We start from the raw sequence: 15,920 nt of genomic DNA on the forward strand, positions 1-15,920 counted from the left end.
GCAATAAAGGGGTTTGTACTCTCTGGTCCGAAACAAGTCCTGGAAGGTGGAGGAGACGAGAGTTCAGAACAAATTTTGGTGTCACAGAGGGTGCTGGTGTCATAGAGGACGCTGACGTCACAGCGGTAACCGGGAGAGCAGCAGTGGGCGCTAGGACACCCCCGAGGGCTCAGAGCGCAGGGTAGGGGTCCTCTATCTCCCTGGAATGGGTGACTGGAAGACATACATCAGCGCCGTACTGCGGGACCAGCGCATCGATGACGTGGCGGTAGTGGGGCATTCGGACAATCGCTGCGTGTGGGCCTCGAGACCTGGAGGCCTGCTGGCTGCCATCTCCCCGCAGGAGGTGGGCATACTGACGGGCCCCGACCGCCGCAGCTTCTTGCAGTCTGGGATCAGCTTGGCAGGCCGACGCTGTTGCGTCATCCGCGACCACCTCCTAGAAGAAGGCGATGGTGTTTTGGACGCCCGGACCAAGGGACTGGATGGCCGCTCTGTGTGCGTGGGACTCACTCCAAAGGCCCTGATCGTGCTCATGGGCCGACGAGGCGTGCACGGGGGCACACTCAACAAAACTACTCACCATCTTATCAGGGGCCTGAAGTTCCAGGGTATCTAGGATTCCAGGAGCCAGCGTCGAGTGGCAGGGAATAAATATACATGTAATGTAGCTTAAGCCCTATTCTGGGAAGTGGGACAAGAGGGTGGGCTAGGGGGTCGTCCAGGGTCTCGATCTATGGATCCCCAGAGAGGGGTGGCCCGCCCGTTTTAGAGGGTTGCCTGGAGCAAATCGTTATTTAGAATCCTGGCGCTGGGGGTCAGGGTCGTTCATCCTTCCGACCTAGTGATGAGAGCCATGAAGATCAATCAGGACAGTCTCACAGCAAAGGCAGGACACTGAAGGTTCTCAGGCACTAGATACAGCTGCCTCTAGAACAAATAAATACCAGGGAGTCCGGCATCAACCCTAGTGCCAACTTCCCAGAATGTATCGGGGTTCTGAGGTCTTGGAAGATCAGGCCAGTACAGAAAATAAGCATTGGGATGAGGGATTGGGAAAGGCTTCTGGTAGAAACCTTATTTATTATTAAACTCTATGTCAGGCACATCCTACTAAGCACCGGGGATTAAAAAAAAAAAAAAAGAGGCAGAAACGTTTGTCCTTGTCTAGGAATTCACATTCTAATGGGGGGGAGCGGCAGGGAAAACTACATTAAGTAACCTCCTCCATACAAGATGTATACAGTGCAAATAGAGGATAATCTGAAAGGGAAGATATTAATTAGTAGTGGTGTCACAGTGGACAGTGAAAAGTCTACTGGAGAAGGTGGAATGTAAGGCCTCCCCCCATTCCCAGGAGACTAGAAAAACCAGGAGATTCAGGTGAGGAGGTATAGTGGTTAGGGTTTGCCTCCACTGACTCCTGTTTGGGGTGGGACAGGACCTCCATGGGGAGCCTGGCTAAGGCTAATACTGGGAGGCCCCTGGACACCCTAGAAGGTGGGCTTCTCTCTTCTGGTGTTTGAAGTCATCAGTCCTTCCTCAGCATAAACTTCTCCCATTTCCTATCTCCATCCTCACAACAATCTATTGAGGAAGGAAAGGCCGGGATTTTCATTACCCTCATTTCTCAGAGAGGGGACACTGCTCAGAAAACTTCAAAGTGTTTTGCTCAACGTCACACAACCTTAAGAATTTGGGTCTCTCCACTCCAGAAGTCCAGAACTCTCTTCACTCCACACACTGGCTCTTTTTGGAGGTGACAAGCGGAGATTGCCAAGCTTATCCCAGCCTTTCCTGGCACCGGACCCTTCATTCCTTTCCCTCTCTTGTTCTCCCCTCTCTGCTTCCTCTTCTTTCTCCTTCATTCCTCTGATATTGCTACATTTCATTCTCTCAAGTCTTTTTCCTCTCCCTATCCTTCCCTCCTCTTCTCTTTTCTCTCACCCAGTCCTCACTTTTCTCTACCTGTCCTGTACTTTTTCTCCTACACTTTCCCTTCTTTTTTTTTTCCTAGGGGAGGAGCATGAGACTTACAAGGATTGGACTTCTTGAAAAGGGGTCTTAACTTATACGTTTGGTCCCAGTGCCTCTTCTAACTGGGCCCTAGAGAGGGTTGAGTGAGGGGTGGCCTGAGGCAAAGGGTGCAGAGCTGAAGGTTGTGGGAGGCATGGGACTGGGAAGAGCCACCCCTTTTAGTCTTCAGTTGTCATCTGGAGACATGCAATGGGCTGTGGACAAGGTGCCCAGGGACCTCCTTCCTCCTGAGAAGAATCTGGTCAACAGGTATTAAGATCCTACTATGTGCCAGGGACTGTGCAAAACCCTAGGGATAGCAAGACAAAAATAGTCCCTGCTCTTAAGGAGCTCACAGTTTAATGTGGGAGACAAGGTGCAAATAACTATGTACAAACAAGACATATACATGTATATACAGAAATACAGGTCTATACAGATAAATTGGAGATAATCAACAGAGAGAAGACACTAGCATTAAAGAAAATGGGGAAAGACTTCTTGTAGAAAGTGGAATTTTAGCTATGGAAGCAATTTCGTTCACTGCCGGGTTCCAGGACTCTGAAGTTCCTTCCCTTTTATCTCTTTGCCCCTAGACCCCTTTGGGGTGGGGTGGGGGGAGGAGGAGCCTGGCTGTTTTATTCTGGGGGGAAAATTCATAATTAATTAATCCATTGCTTCTTTCCTTTATCATTTTTCTCCTTTCCTTCTTTCCTCTTCAGGCTATGGGCTACAAAGCACTGGGATGAGAAGGATATTGGACCTCCTGGTTCCCCATTTCTATTAAATGAAGCTATTTCATTTACTATTTCTACTACATGAAAAAGCTTTGTTTACTATTTACTAGTACTATCCTTAACCTCCTGCCTCCCCTTGCCTTACTTCTTAAAACCACCTGGTGGCATCTCCTCCTTCCCTGCCTTGCTCCATGACCTTATCGGGAACTTCTATGATCTGAGCAACATGGAACATGAAGATGCTGCCACTTGGGCTCTCAAGCCCAGATTTCCTTTGAGAAAATTTCCATAGCACCTTAGAGTTGGAATAGCACTTGAATGCTGTCTAGTTCAACCCTCATCTCAACAGGATCCCATTTTCCAGTGTCCCTAACAAGGTGTCACCCAGCTATACTTCTAGGAACAGGAACCACTGCCTTCTGAGGCCACCCATGCCAGTGTCTATGGTGGGGCATCCCCAGTGGTAGGAAATTCTAATGCTGAGCTGCTGATTTCCCCCTTGTACATTTCCCCAACTAGTCCAAGTTCTGCTGCAGGGCCAGCTAGTGTTGGCAGTTGGATGGCTCCACACTAGTTAGTATCCTGTTTCTTGATCTGGTCACTCAAAACCTTAGAATCAAAGAATTTAGAGCTGGAAAAAACACTTTTTTATAAAGGAAGAAACTAAGTTCTAGAAAAGGGAAATGACTTTTCCATGGTCACATAAAATTAGCTCTTGAATTGTCTCTCAGTTTAAAACTCTACATCTTGTTGACACATTATCCTTAGATCACACTGTTCTGAAGGGAAAATCCTCCTCCTCTTCTGATTGAATCCTCATTTGTTACAAAGAGTAACAATTAAGCAATATACTGGGACTACATCTAATCATATATACAATACCCTGTCCCCAGTAGGTCCCATCTCTCTAAGAGTTATTCATAGTTTATTATTTTTAAAAGAATTAAATTTTTGTTATTCTGAATTTCACAAACATCAGTTTGCATTTTCCTATATAATGAACAGAAAAAGAGGATTATACTAAGAACAAATCTCCATTATGTGCAGCTTAGTTTTTTTAAGTATATAAAGACATTTAACATATTTCAAAGCTGTCCCATCTGTCTGTTTTCTTCTGAACCAACTTCCATTTAGCTTTGGGCACTTTTAAAAATGCTTCATTGATGCTCTTTTTTTCCTGTCTTACTGTCCTTATCCTTTTTGTTCCCAATACTCCTCCAGACTAAAAAACCAACAAAACTTGTAACTAACAAGTATAATATCTTTTTAAAAATTTATTTTAATCTTAAAAATATTCCCTGATTACACGTAAATCTTTTAAATATTTTTTTAAATTTTGAGTTCCAAATTCTCTCACTCCTGTCTTTCCCTACACCTTGAGAATACATGACATGAATTATACATGTGAAGTCCTGCAAAACATTTCCATATTAATCATGTTTCAAAAGAAAACACATGCACACACACACACACAAATGAGAAAAATAAAGAAAAGTATGCTTCGTTCTGCCCTCAGAGTTCACCAGTTCTCTCTTTAGAGGTGGATAGCATTTTTCATTCTGGGTCTTTTGGAATCGTCTTGATCAGTGTAACTGTCTTTCACAGTTGATTATCTGCCATTAATCATGTACAATAGTCTCCTGTTTCTGCTCACTTCACTTTGCATCAAGTCATATGTCTTCCCAGGTTTTCCTGAAACCATTTCTTATAGCATGATAGTATTCCACTACAATTGCATAGCACAACTCCAACAAGCATAGTGTCTTTCAAAATACGCTGAACTTAACAGCAAATAAAACAAACATTTCCATACACATAGTGGAACAGAAAAGAAAGCATTGCACGTGAAACTGTGAATCTCTATTCTGATAGCTTGCCTTTTCTTTTATAATAAATTCAACATTTTACTTTCAAAGCTAACTTGGAGAGAGAGATATCCAAACCTATAGAGTCCCCCATGTCTCCTAACATGACTCTGCCCCAAGAAAATTTGAGGTAACATTTATTCCTATAGGAATCTTAAGCTATCTCAGACATGTCTTCATTTTCTATCTGCTGTACTTATTTTATACTTCTTTGATTTTTCCACCAAATCCCCAGATAATTTTTCATTGGGAAATCTCATCATCTTGCAAGATCCAATAAGCTTTGCTACTCACATCTCATCAGTACCCTCTACCCCTCTGTTTGGAAGTGAAGCCATAAACTCCATTTAAGAAGAGAGAACAGGACAGACATCTTCTCAGACTTCTCTTCATTTCCCACCCAGCTGTACTCATTTTGGATTTCTTTGAATTCTCCATCTTGCCCCTGCATCAAATACCTCTCCCACCCTACAGTTTTTAGCTTTATTTTGTATATTATCTTTTCTTATTAGATTTTAAGCCTGAGGGTGGAAAACAGGCATTTCTTTTCTTTTTTTGTATTTGTGTCCCTTACACTTAGAACAAAGTGGCACATTGTGTTGTTGTTGTTCAGTCATTTCAGTGGTATCTAACTCTTCGTGACTTCTGGTGGGTTTTTCTTAGCAAAGATACTGGAGTGCTTTGCCATTTCCTTCTCCTATAGAAGAAGGAACTGAGACAAACGGAGTTAAGTGACTCTCCCAGGGTTACGAGACTGGGTTTGAACTTATGAAGATGAGTCTTCCTGAGTTCAGGTCTAGTGCTCTATCCACTGCACCACTTAGTTGCCCTTGGCACATAATAAGTGCTTGATAAATGTTTATTGACTATTGACTATCTTGAATGAGAAAAAAATATCTTAAAGTACTGGGTGGATCAACATTTCAGAACTGGGCAACCAAATTGCTATCCCTTGTCTCCTGGACGATTCATTTACAGGAATTAATATAATACCTCACAGAGAGCTGTGTCAAGATTTTAAATTGAATAGGGGCCCCTAAGAGTGCACTTTTCAAGGAGTAGACGTGGTCTAATCACTTTCAGAGGGTAAAAAGAGGAAACTACCTTTCAAGCCATTCATCATTTATGGGCCTTTCTGTCACCAGTCTTTCCAAAAGGGCTTTCCCCAGGGTTTGGAAAAGGGCTTAGGGAAAAATCATATTTCTTCATATTATTAGAGAAACTTAGCAAGGCTTTAAAAATATACTTCCACAACCAATAGTGGAATCTCTGGGCCAAAGGGTATGGATTTTATCCATTTTATTTGCAAATTCCAAATTGCTTTCCCAAATGATTGCACTAATCCACAGCTCTACCAACCATGTACCAATGTACCAGTCTTTCTATGTCTCTTTCAACATTGATTATTTCCATTATCTGTAATCTTTGCTAAGTTGCTGGTTGTGAGGTAAAACCTCAGAGTTGTTTTGATGTGCATTTCTCTTATCATTAATGTAGCAAGTACTCTTTCTGTTTTCACTCTCTCAGAACAAGACCAATAGTATCTCACCCTCAAAGTTTTAGAAAGTACCCCTGAGGAGTTGCAATTTTTCTTCTTTAATGCTCCCAGTTTTCAGTGCCTTCATTGGTCAACCCTATTACATGAATGGCTTGGAACATTCTTTCACATGATTGTTAGTAGTTTGAAATTCTTCTTTTGAGAACTGTTTTTCCATATTCATTGGTACCTTATCTATTAGGGTAATGGTTTTTCCATATTTATGTTAACTGTCTATATATTTTGGACATCAAACCATTATCTAAGAAATATGATACAAAGATTCCTCTCCACCCCTATTGACTGCTTCCCCTCTTATCCTGGATTAATTAATTTTGTGTATTCTGTGTACTCTAAAAAATACCTCAATCACTCTCTTTTCTTTATTTTCCCTTTCTCTTTTTGGGTTATTCTGTTGCTATTTCCTTCTCCCTCCACTCCACTTCATTTCCCAACCTGTTGGTTTCCTGGACTTCATGCTCTCTAGAAAATCATCATTTCAGAAGATGAAATCAAGTCTGAAACTCATACCTCTTTGGCACTCTCTCTAATTGAAGCAGGTGACTGAGTGGACACCTGGGAGCTTGTCTTGGATCTTCAGTTTGAGGAGGGACCCTGGTATTTCATCTTTTTATTTCCAACTCAGTTGCTTTTCTGGACTTTATGATCTCCCAAAAGTCATCATTCTGCAAGGTGAAATCAACTCTGACCTTGCACTTCTTGGAATTGTCATGTGCTTTTCTTTGTATGTCCAGCTGTTGGCACAGTGTCTGGCAAATAGTAGGTGCTTAATAAATGTTTATTGGTGCAGACACTTGATTCTTCCTCTTACTTCTATTTCCCCAAGTGAAAAAAAAAAAGAAACCAAAACCCTTGTAAAAATATGCAGTCAGACGAAACATATTATTACCACATTGACAATATCTAAAATATGTTTTGTTCAGAACCTCAAGTCCATCTCTTCTCATCAGTAAGTATAGTCAAGCAAAACAAATCCGCAGTTGACCATGTCTGAAAAAATGTATGCCAAGAGTTGTGAAGCATATTTCATCTTCCCTTTTTAAAGAAATTTTTAAAATTTTAAAGAAACACAAAATGAGAAAGGAAAAAAATTGCCATGTACACAGCAGATCATAAGAGAGGATTCAATATAAAACAATAAATTTCCATATTAAGAAAACATTTAACAAATATTACATATTGTTTTCAAAGCTTCCCAGCTTTTCTTTGCTTCCTTGTTGGTTTTATTTTGTTTTCTGCTGTGAAGTTTTTAGTTTTATTTTTCCCCTCCCGCCCCCCACCATCCTAAAGAAGGCTACAATTAAACATGGATCTATATACATGTACATAGATGTCCATAAACATATACAAATATACACGTATACTCTCATTCACATATATGGAAGACCATGCTATGCTTATTTCCTCCTATCATCTGTTTCTCTGAAGGTAGATAGCATCTTCCTTCATAAGTCCAAGTCTGTCCATGTTTTTCCAAATCAACCAGCTCATCATTTCCTATACCACTGCAATATTCCAATCCAATCACATCCTATCTGAGAGACTGTCTATGAAAGACTTCCCCCCCCCCCAAACCTTCTGTATTCCTTCTATTCCTGGCTATGTAGGTTTTATTTATGCAAGAAAATTTTAATTTAAAGTAATCAAAGTTATCCTTTTTACACTTCAACAATGTTCTTGCCTTAAAATATAGTTTAAATTCTGATAATGCAGAATCTATTTCCTTTATATATCTTTTCCCTCTGGTTTCTTTGAAGTTTCTAACCTTTTGTTCTTCCAAATGAATTTTGTTATTCTTTTTTCTAACGTGGCAAAATTATTGTTGACATGTAGTGTAGTTTCTCTGTTTTTCATTTTGATTAAATCTATCTTAACCTAAAGTTTGTCTGAGATCATGATTACTATCCCTGCTTTTTTTACATACTAAATTCTACTCCTGCCCTTTATTTTATATTTGTGTACATCTCTCATTTTTATAATGTTTTCTGAAAGCAACATATTGTTGAATTTAAATTTTTAATCTGCTATCTGTTTCTGTTTTATGGGTAAATTTATCCCATTCACAACAATTACTTCTTGTGTATTTTCCTCCATCTTATTTTTCCTCAGTATCCTCACCCTATTTACCCTATCCTTCCTCATTCTTCTGCTTTACTTCTACCCCCTGCCTTGCCCTCCTATCTCTTTTTTCCTCTCCCTCCCCCACCCTATCCCCTTGCCCTCTTATTTCTTTCTGAATTTTGAAGACTTTTATACCTTTCTAGATACATGTTGCTCCCTCTTTAATCCATTCCCAATGAGAGTAAGGTTCTAGCACTACCTGCCCTCCCCACTATTAGCCTCTTCTGTATCAGTTTTTCCTTTTGTGCCTCATTTGTATGAAATAAAAGCTCCCTACACATTTTTTTTTGGAATCACCTCATCATATTCAGCTCAGTGCGCGCCTTCGTTTTCACTACCCAAATAATGATAAGAATTATAAGAATACTGCTAATATTTTCACTAAGTAAACAATTTGACCTTATTGAGTCCCTTATAATCCCAGCTCTAACTCTATGAAATATACTATTCCAAAATCTACAGTCCTTCAACATAGCAGCTGCTAGGTCTTGTGTAATTCTTATTATAACTCCATGCTATTTAAATTGCTTTTTTTCTTGTTGTTGGAAATTTTTTCTCTTTAATCTGGGAGCTCTGAAACTTGACTATGATATTCCTATAAGTTTCCCTCCTGGGATTTCTTTCAGGTGATGATCAGTGGATTTTTTCTATTTCTGCTTTGCCTTCTTGGTCTAGAACTCCAGGGCAATTTTTCTTGGTAATTTCTTGTAATATTGTATCAATATGCTTTTTTAAATCATAATTTTCAGGTAATCCAATATTCTTACATTATTTCTCCTCAATCTATTTACCATATCAGTTGTTTTTCTGATGAGATACTTCACTTTTTCTTCAATTTTTTCATTATTTTGATTTTGTTTTATGATTTCTTGGTATCTTAGAATGTAATTAGTATCCCCATGTTCAATTCTAATTTTCAAGCTTTTCTTAAGTTTTTGAATTCTCTATTTCAAATTGGTTGATTTTTCATAATTTTCTTGGATTGTTCTTATTATTCCTTGATCTCTTTTATTTGAATTTTAAAGCCCTTTTTAAGTTTTTCCAAGAGCTCTTTTGTGCTTGGGACAATTTGGTGTATCTTATTGAAAAAGGAGTGACTGTTTTAGCTCCATCATCTCCCTCTGAATATGAACCCAGGTTTTCTCTATTGCCACAGTAGCTGTTGGGTTCTTTCTCCTTTGCTTATTCATTTTTATTTATTTATTTACTGTTTTATTTTGTTTTTAGGAACTATCAGTGTAACCAAGTTGTAGTCCTGAGGTGCGAGGAGTGATACCCAAGTCTCAGGGCCTTCTTAATTGTTGCTTCTGTGCCAGGGCCCAACCGTGGGCTCTCCTCTCCACTCCTAAGCTACAGCTAGAGCCCCCAGTCACACTGCTCCACAAATGGTCTTACTCTCTGTGGTCCCTCAAGTAGCTGCAAACTATAGCTGTCCTCTCTGCCCCAGAACTGAAACCATGGTCTCTGGTCTTCTGCAAGTGCCCACAGCTAACGAGTCCCTGCCCCTTGTTACTGCACTCACCAAGTGTGTGCAAGCTCCTTTTCCCTGCAGCCACAGCCTGGGAGGTGTCTGGTCAGCACAGCTGTGTTTGACGACCCTCCACAGTGGAAGGTCCTACGATCTTCTGCTGTCAGAGCCCCTACACTGTCTGAGAGATGAAAGTTTCTAAGGCTGAGGTTGCCTTTCAACACAGCTGCTCCCCAGGCTTGTTGTTTGTTGATTCTTGCAAAGTTGGCTTGGAGGTATTTGTATTTCACTCAGGACAAACCTCCACCCCTGGAAGTTGGGTCTTTCCTGGGGTCTTCTCAAATTGTCTTAGGAGGACAACTGCTTTACCCCAACTTTTTTTAATTTCTCCTGCTCTGAGGCAATGTTGTCTTTTTGTGTGTGTGTGTAGAAGATTTGAAGAGCTGAAAGTTTTCTGACCTGCTCCACCATTTTTCCAGAATCCTATTTTCATCTTCCTTCCTTGGAATTGTGGTTGGTTATTGAATTGAGAAGAGTTCTCAAGTCTTTCCAAGTTGCTTATCTTTGTAGTACTGTAGTGAAATTTTCCTGATTTTGTGCATGTCACCCTGTATCAATGTTCATACCAGGACATGTTTTTTTCTGGAACTGTCCATTTAGTATTCTTATAGTACAAAAATATCCCATTAAAATTCATATACCATAATAGGCTTAACCATTCTTCAATTGTTGAGCACACCCTAGTTTCTACATCTTTGCTACAACAAAAAAGTGCTTCTATGAATATTTTTTTTATATTGGTCCTTTCCCCCATTCTTTTAACTCCTTGGGGTAGAAGCCTAGCAGTGGCATCATTTCCCACCTGGCTGCTCTCCTGGACTTCATCATAGTCTCCAGAAATTCATCTGACTGAAACATCACTTCAGCTTGAAAACTCTTACCTCCTTAGTCCTTCCTACCTTTCTCTTCCTCTGGTTAGTTAGTTGTTGTCCTTTGTACTTGAAGAAGACCAAGATGACACCACTATGTTGGGTCAAGATACAGTGTGTCTGACTGTGGCTGATCAGACCAATAGGAGCTCAGAAGGCTATAACATAGGTAGGACACAAATGGTTCATAAGAGCATTTGGAGTGGAGATGTCTCTAATTTGCTCATCTTGCATTTCTTTTGATTTACTGCAATTCTGCTTTGCTCATAGAGCACAATTCCTTTGATGTAAGCACATCATGTTGGGTGATCCTGTGCTATTGTCTCCCATGTCTCACAATCAATTCCAAAGTCCTTCAGAGAGACATTGAGAGTGTTTTTGTATTGCATTTTCTGACCTGTGTATAAGCACTTGCCTTGTGTGAGTTCTCCATAAAACAGTTTTTTAGGCAAACCTACATTTGACATTCAAACAATGTGAGTAATCCATCAGAATTGTGCTCTCAGTAGAGTTTGAATGCTTGGCAGTTCAGCTCGAGAAAGGACCTTCCAGGTGATCTTCAGAAGCTTCCTAACATAATTCAGATGGAAGTGATTCAGTTTCCTGGCATGGCACTAGTCTACTGTCCAGGTTTTACAGGCATACAAGCAACGAGGTCAGCACAACAGCTCTGTATACCTTCAGTTTGGTAGGCAGCCTAATACCTCTTCTCTCCTACACTTTCCTTCAGAGCATCCCAAAAACCTAGCTGGCTCTGGCAATGCATGAGTCAACTTCATCATCTATGTGGATATCCCTGGAAAGTATACTGCCAAGGTAAGTATTCACAGAATTCAAAATTTTCCATTTGCTGTACCATATATGTGTGGCTGCTGGAGAACTTTTTTCTTGGTGTTAATTGTCAGGTCAAAATTAGCACAAGTTCAGAGACTTAATCCATACTCCACTGCATTTCAGTCTCAGAGCCTGCACTGAGTGTTCAATTATCTGTGAACAAAAAGTTGTGCACTAACTCTCCCTCCACTTCAGTCTTGGTCTGTAGCCTTTTGAAGATAAATAATTTGTGGTCAGTGTGATAGCTAACCTTGATGCCATTTTTGTCCTTGTTGAAGGTATCTGATAATATCATGCAAAAAGCATGGGAGCAAGCACACAGCTTTGCTTCACTCCATTGGTGACTGGGAAAGCATGAAAGCATTGTCCATTATCCAGAACCCAGGCAAGCATGACATTATGAAAATGATGTATTATACCAGTGAACTTCTCCAGGCAACCAAATTTTCCCTCTTGGAGATATTATAGGAGAGGGTGGAAGGTCCTCCTAGGTGCTCCATTTAAGAAGGGGACATAAGGCAGGCACCTCAGCGTTTCCCATCTGGCTACAGGTCTTCATCATTCCCTGCCACCTTCCCCCACCTCATTCTCTCCCCACTTCTTTCCCTCTCAATGCCCCCCCTCTACTTTTTAGCTTCTTTTTCTGAACTCTCCTCCATTAAATTATGAGCTCCTTGAGGGCAGGTCTTGTGCCTTTCCTTTTCCCCTTTCCCCAAGTATCCCCAATACTTAGCAGTGCCTAGCATATGTAGTTGCTTAATAGATGTTTATTAACTGACTGTGGTGTGTGTTCTTCCTTCATTGCCGAAGAAGACCATGCCATCAGAGAAATAATGACATGACTTGCACTTGACTTTGTTTTGAGTGAGGGGGTGCTGTGTAGGTCACCAGCCTCACTTTTTCTCCAGAGCCATCTGAACCCAGTGACCAGATATTCATCAGGATGACTGGAGATGATCCAGGATGAGGCAACTGGGGCTAAGTGACTTGCCCAAGGTCATACAGCTAGTGAGTGTCAAGTGTCTGAGGTGACATTTGAACTCAGGTCCTCCTGACTCCTGCACTGGTGCTCTATTTACTGCACCACCTAGCTGCCCCTACTGACTGTGATATTGTTGGGTCAAAGGGAATGCATAATTCAATGATTTCTAGGGTATAGGGTATAGTTCCACATTGCTTTCCAGAGTGACTGGACCACTTCATAGCTCCAACAGCAATGCATTAGTGTGTTTGTTCTCCCATATTCCTTCTAACAATTTTCATTTTCCTTATTAGTTATGTTTGCTAATCTGATAGGTATGAGGGGAAATCTCAGAGTTGTTTAAATGTACATATTCTCTTATAAGTGATTTAGGATACACGCACATATAATTGTTGATAGCTTACTTTTCTTTTGAAAACTATTCATATCCTCCAACCACTTATCTCTTGGGGGAATGGCCTTTGTTCTTATATATTTGAATCACTTCTCTGTACATGTTATATATTAGACCCTCACTAACAAAACTCACTTCAAAGATTTTTTCCCCAGACAACTGTTTCTCTTAAAAAATTAATTATACTGATTTTGTTTGTGTCAAAGATTTCTAATTTTATTAATCAGAATTGATTTCCATAACTTTTACATTCCTGTCAGTCTCTTGCTTGGTCAAAAACTCTTCTCCCATCTGTAGTTGAAAAGATTTTTTCTCAATCCTCTAATTTGTTTATAATATGACCTTTTATGTCTAGGTCATGTAGCCATTTGGACTGTGTTGTGGTACATGTGGTAAATGTTGGTCTAAACCCAGTTTCTGCCAAGTTGCTTTCCAGTTTTCCTAGTTTTTTCAAAAATTAAAAAGAGAAGCTTCCCTCTAGAAGTTGGTGTCTGAACTTATTAAATAGTATTCTAATACTTTCATTTACTTGTACCTGCCACCATTCTACTATATTCATTTGCTTCATTTGCTCATTTAACTAGTATCAAATAGTTTTTACAATTAATGTTCTGTAGCATAGTTTGAGATCTGGCACTACTACCCCCCCTTCCTTCCTACTTTTTTCTGTCATTTCCCTTGAGATCCTTGGATTTTTTTGTTCTTCCAGATGAATTTTGCTGTCTTTTTCTAGCTCTGTGAAGTAATCTTATCTAGTTAGATTGCTATGGCAAAGAATAAGTAAATTAGGTAACATCATTTTTATTATATTGGCACAGCCCAATCATGATCAATTACATCTATCTTCATTTCTGTACAGAGGTTTGGGGTGTGTGTGTGTGTGTGTGTGTGTGTGTGTGGTTATGTTCATATAATTATTATGTGTGTCTTGGTAGGTTGACTCCCAAAGTGGACTTGGGAGCACACTCACCCACCAAAAATTATGAGTAATATTTTCCAAGGCTGAGTGGGAGACAGGGTTGCTGTTTCTCTCACCTGACTCTCGGGAACAGCTGTAAATAGTCTTGCCCCCTCACAGCTGCAGTGACATATGGGCTACTTACCCCTTTTGTAGACCCACTCAATTACAGCTCAGCAGAGGCATTGGTTAGTCCAGCTCCATTGCCAGTTAGAAGAGTTTTTGTCACCATACAGTACATTCTCCTCATTCAAAGAGAGCCAGAAACAAGTTCTCTACCCTCTCCCAGCCCCCAAAGTTTTCATGCAGTTGCTTGGGCTGGAACCAAACCTCCAAATCCCATATACCAGCATTCTGGTTGTTTCTTGAAACCCATAAATACCTCTGACCCATCCCCCCAATTGAAATCTCTTGCTGCTCTTTCAATGGGGGGAGATGGAAAGAAATCTTTCTTTCAGAAAGGGTCACACCTGTGCTTCTCTTTCCCACTCAGTTCTATATCATCCAAACCCCTGCCAAACTTGGGGTAAGGCAGAAACCTGGGGGAGGGTAAAGGTGGAGAATGGGAGGAGAGTTAGGTGGGGGAAGAGGTGGGGTAGGAGTGTTGCACACAATGGCACTGAATGCACCTGTGTTTGGTCTTTAACTATAAGACTGATTTATTGCCCCAAGGTGATGACAGATTAGATAGAAGTAAAGGCTTCTGTATATTCCTAGAATCACATAATCTCATGGGAAAGTACTTGATAGATCATCCTGTCCCAGGCACCTGTCCCCACATCTAGTCCTTTTTACAGCTCTTATGATAGCTCCATTTTCTGTTTGAATACCTTCAGTGACAAGGAGCTCACTACCTTAAGGAAACAGCCTCTTTGTTTGTTGGAGGCTCTTACAGTCAGGAGGACTTTTCTTACTTGGACATACTCTCATGCAGATGCAGTCAATCATGTTGCATAAAATGGAGGAGTCCCTGAGGGTGATACCCATCTATTATCCCAGATTCTCTGGGTAGGCAGGTGTGTGTGTGTGTGTGTGTGTGTGTGTGTGTGTGTGCTTACACTTCAGAAAGGTTCTAGGGATTTGGTGAAATGGCACATATTTGGCTGCTGGTGCACCATATGTTGTCTGTTTCAAATCCTGGGAGACACACATGGCAATACTGTCTAAGCATCTTAAACTCTCTGCAGGAGGACAGCCCAGCCCTTGTGGGCTCCTTCTCTTTGTATCAGTAAACTTTCAAACAGACCAGCTTGTCTGGGGGTGACCAGGTCATGGTTTCCTTTCACAGGAAGCCCTGAAATCTTTGGTTGCCTTCTGATGTCCATACATAGCTATTATTTAACCCATTTATCCCCCACAGAAACTCTTTCTCTCACTCCCTCCTCTTACTCCCCCCACCTCTGTCTCTCTCTGTCTCTCCTTGTCCTTCCTTCTTCTTCTTCTTCTCTCTGTTCCCCTCCCCTCTCCATTCCCCTCTGGCCCCTCCTCTCTCTCCACCCTCTCCCTCCCTCCTCTCTCTCTCCTCTCTCTTCACCCTCTTCTCTTTCTCTCCCCTACTCTTTCTTTCTCTCTGTCTCCCTCTCCTCTTCTCTCTTCTTCTTCTCCTTCTCTCTTTGTCTCTCTGTCTCACTATCTGTCTCTATCTCTTCTCTCTCTCATTCTCCTCTCTTTCTCTCTCTTCTCCCCTCTCTCCCCCTCAAATTCTACCTGTCCTTCAAGGTCTAGTTGCCTCCCCCAGGAAGCCTTTCCTCATTTTCCATACTAGAAATGATCCCTCAGTTTTCAGATCTTGTAGTACTTTATACTCCTCTTTTACACTTAGCACATTCTAATTTCTATTATATTTACCTAGTATGTATCTTATGCCTCAGACTAGGCCACAAGCTTCATGAGGCCTGGGACTGTCTTATTTCTTTTTCTCCTCAGGCACCTTGCTTGTGTGTTTGATAGATGTCTGTTAATGAATGATAAAATCAGGAGAGCTAGATGGCATATTCAATAGAAATGCTGGGCTTGGAGTCAGGAAGATCAGAGTTTAGCTCTGGCCTCAGACACTTA

The 15,920-nt window shown here is 40.9% G+C and overlaps 1 protein-coding gene across 1 annotated transcript; it reads left to right on the forward strand.

The window, feature by feature from the left end:
- The first annotated feature begins 55 nt into the window (after positions 1–55).
- On the forward strand, positions 56–670 carry PFN3 (profilin 3). The gene has a single exon (XM_072631184.1). The coding sequence runs from the start codon at positions 206–208 to the stop codon at positions 617–619; it is 414 nt and encodes a 137-aa protein (XP_072487285.1). The 5' UTR covers positions 56–205; the 3' UTR covers positions 620–670.
- Positions 671–15,920: the final 15,250 nt, after the last annotated feature.

This window comes from Notamacropus eugenii, chromosome 1, assembly GCF_028372415.1.
Source record: "Notamacropus eugenii isolate mMacEug1 chromosome 1, mMacEug1.pri_v2, whole genome shotgun sequence".
NCBI lineage: Eukaryota > Metazoa > Chordata > Mammalia > Diprotodontia > Macropodidae > Notamacropus > Notamacropus eugenii.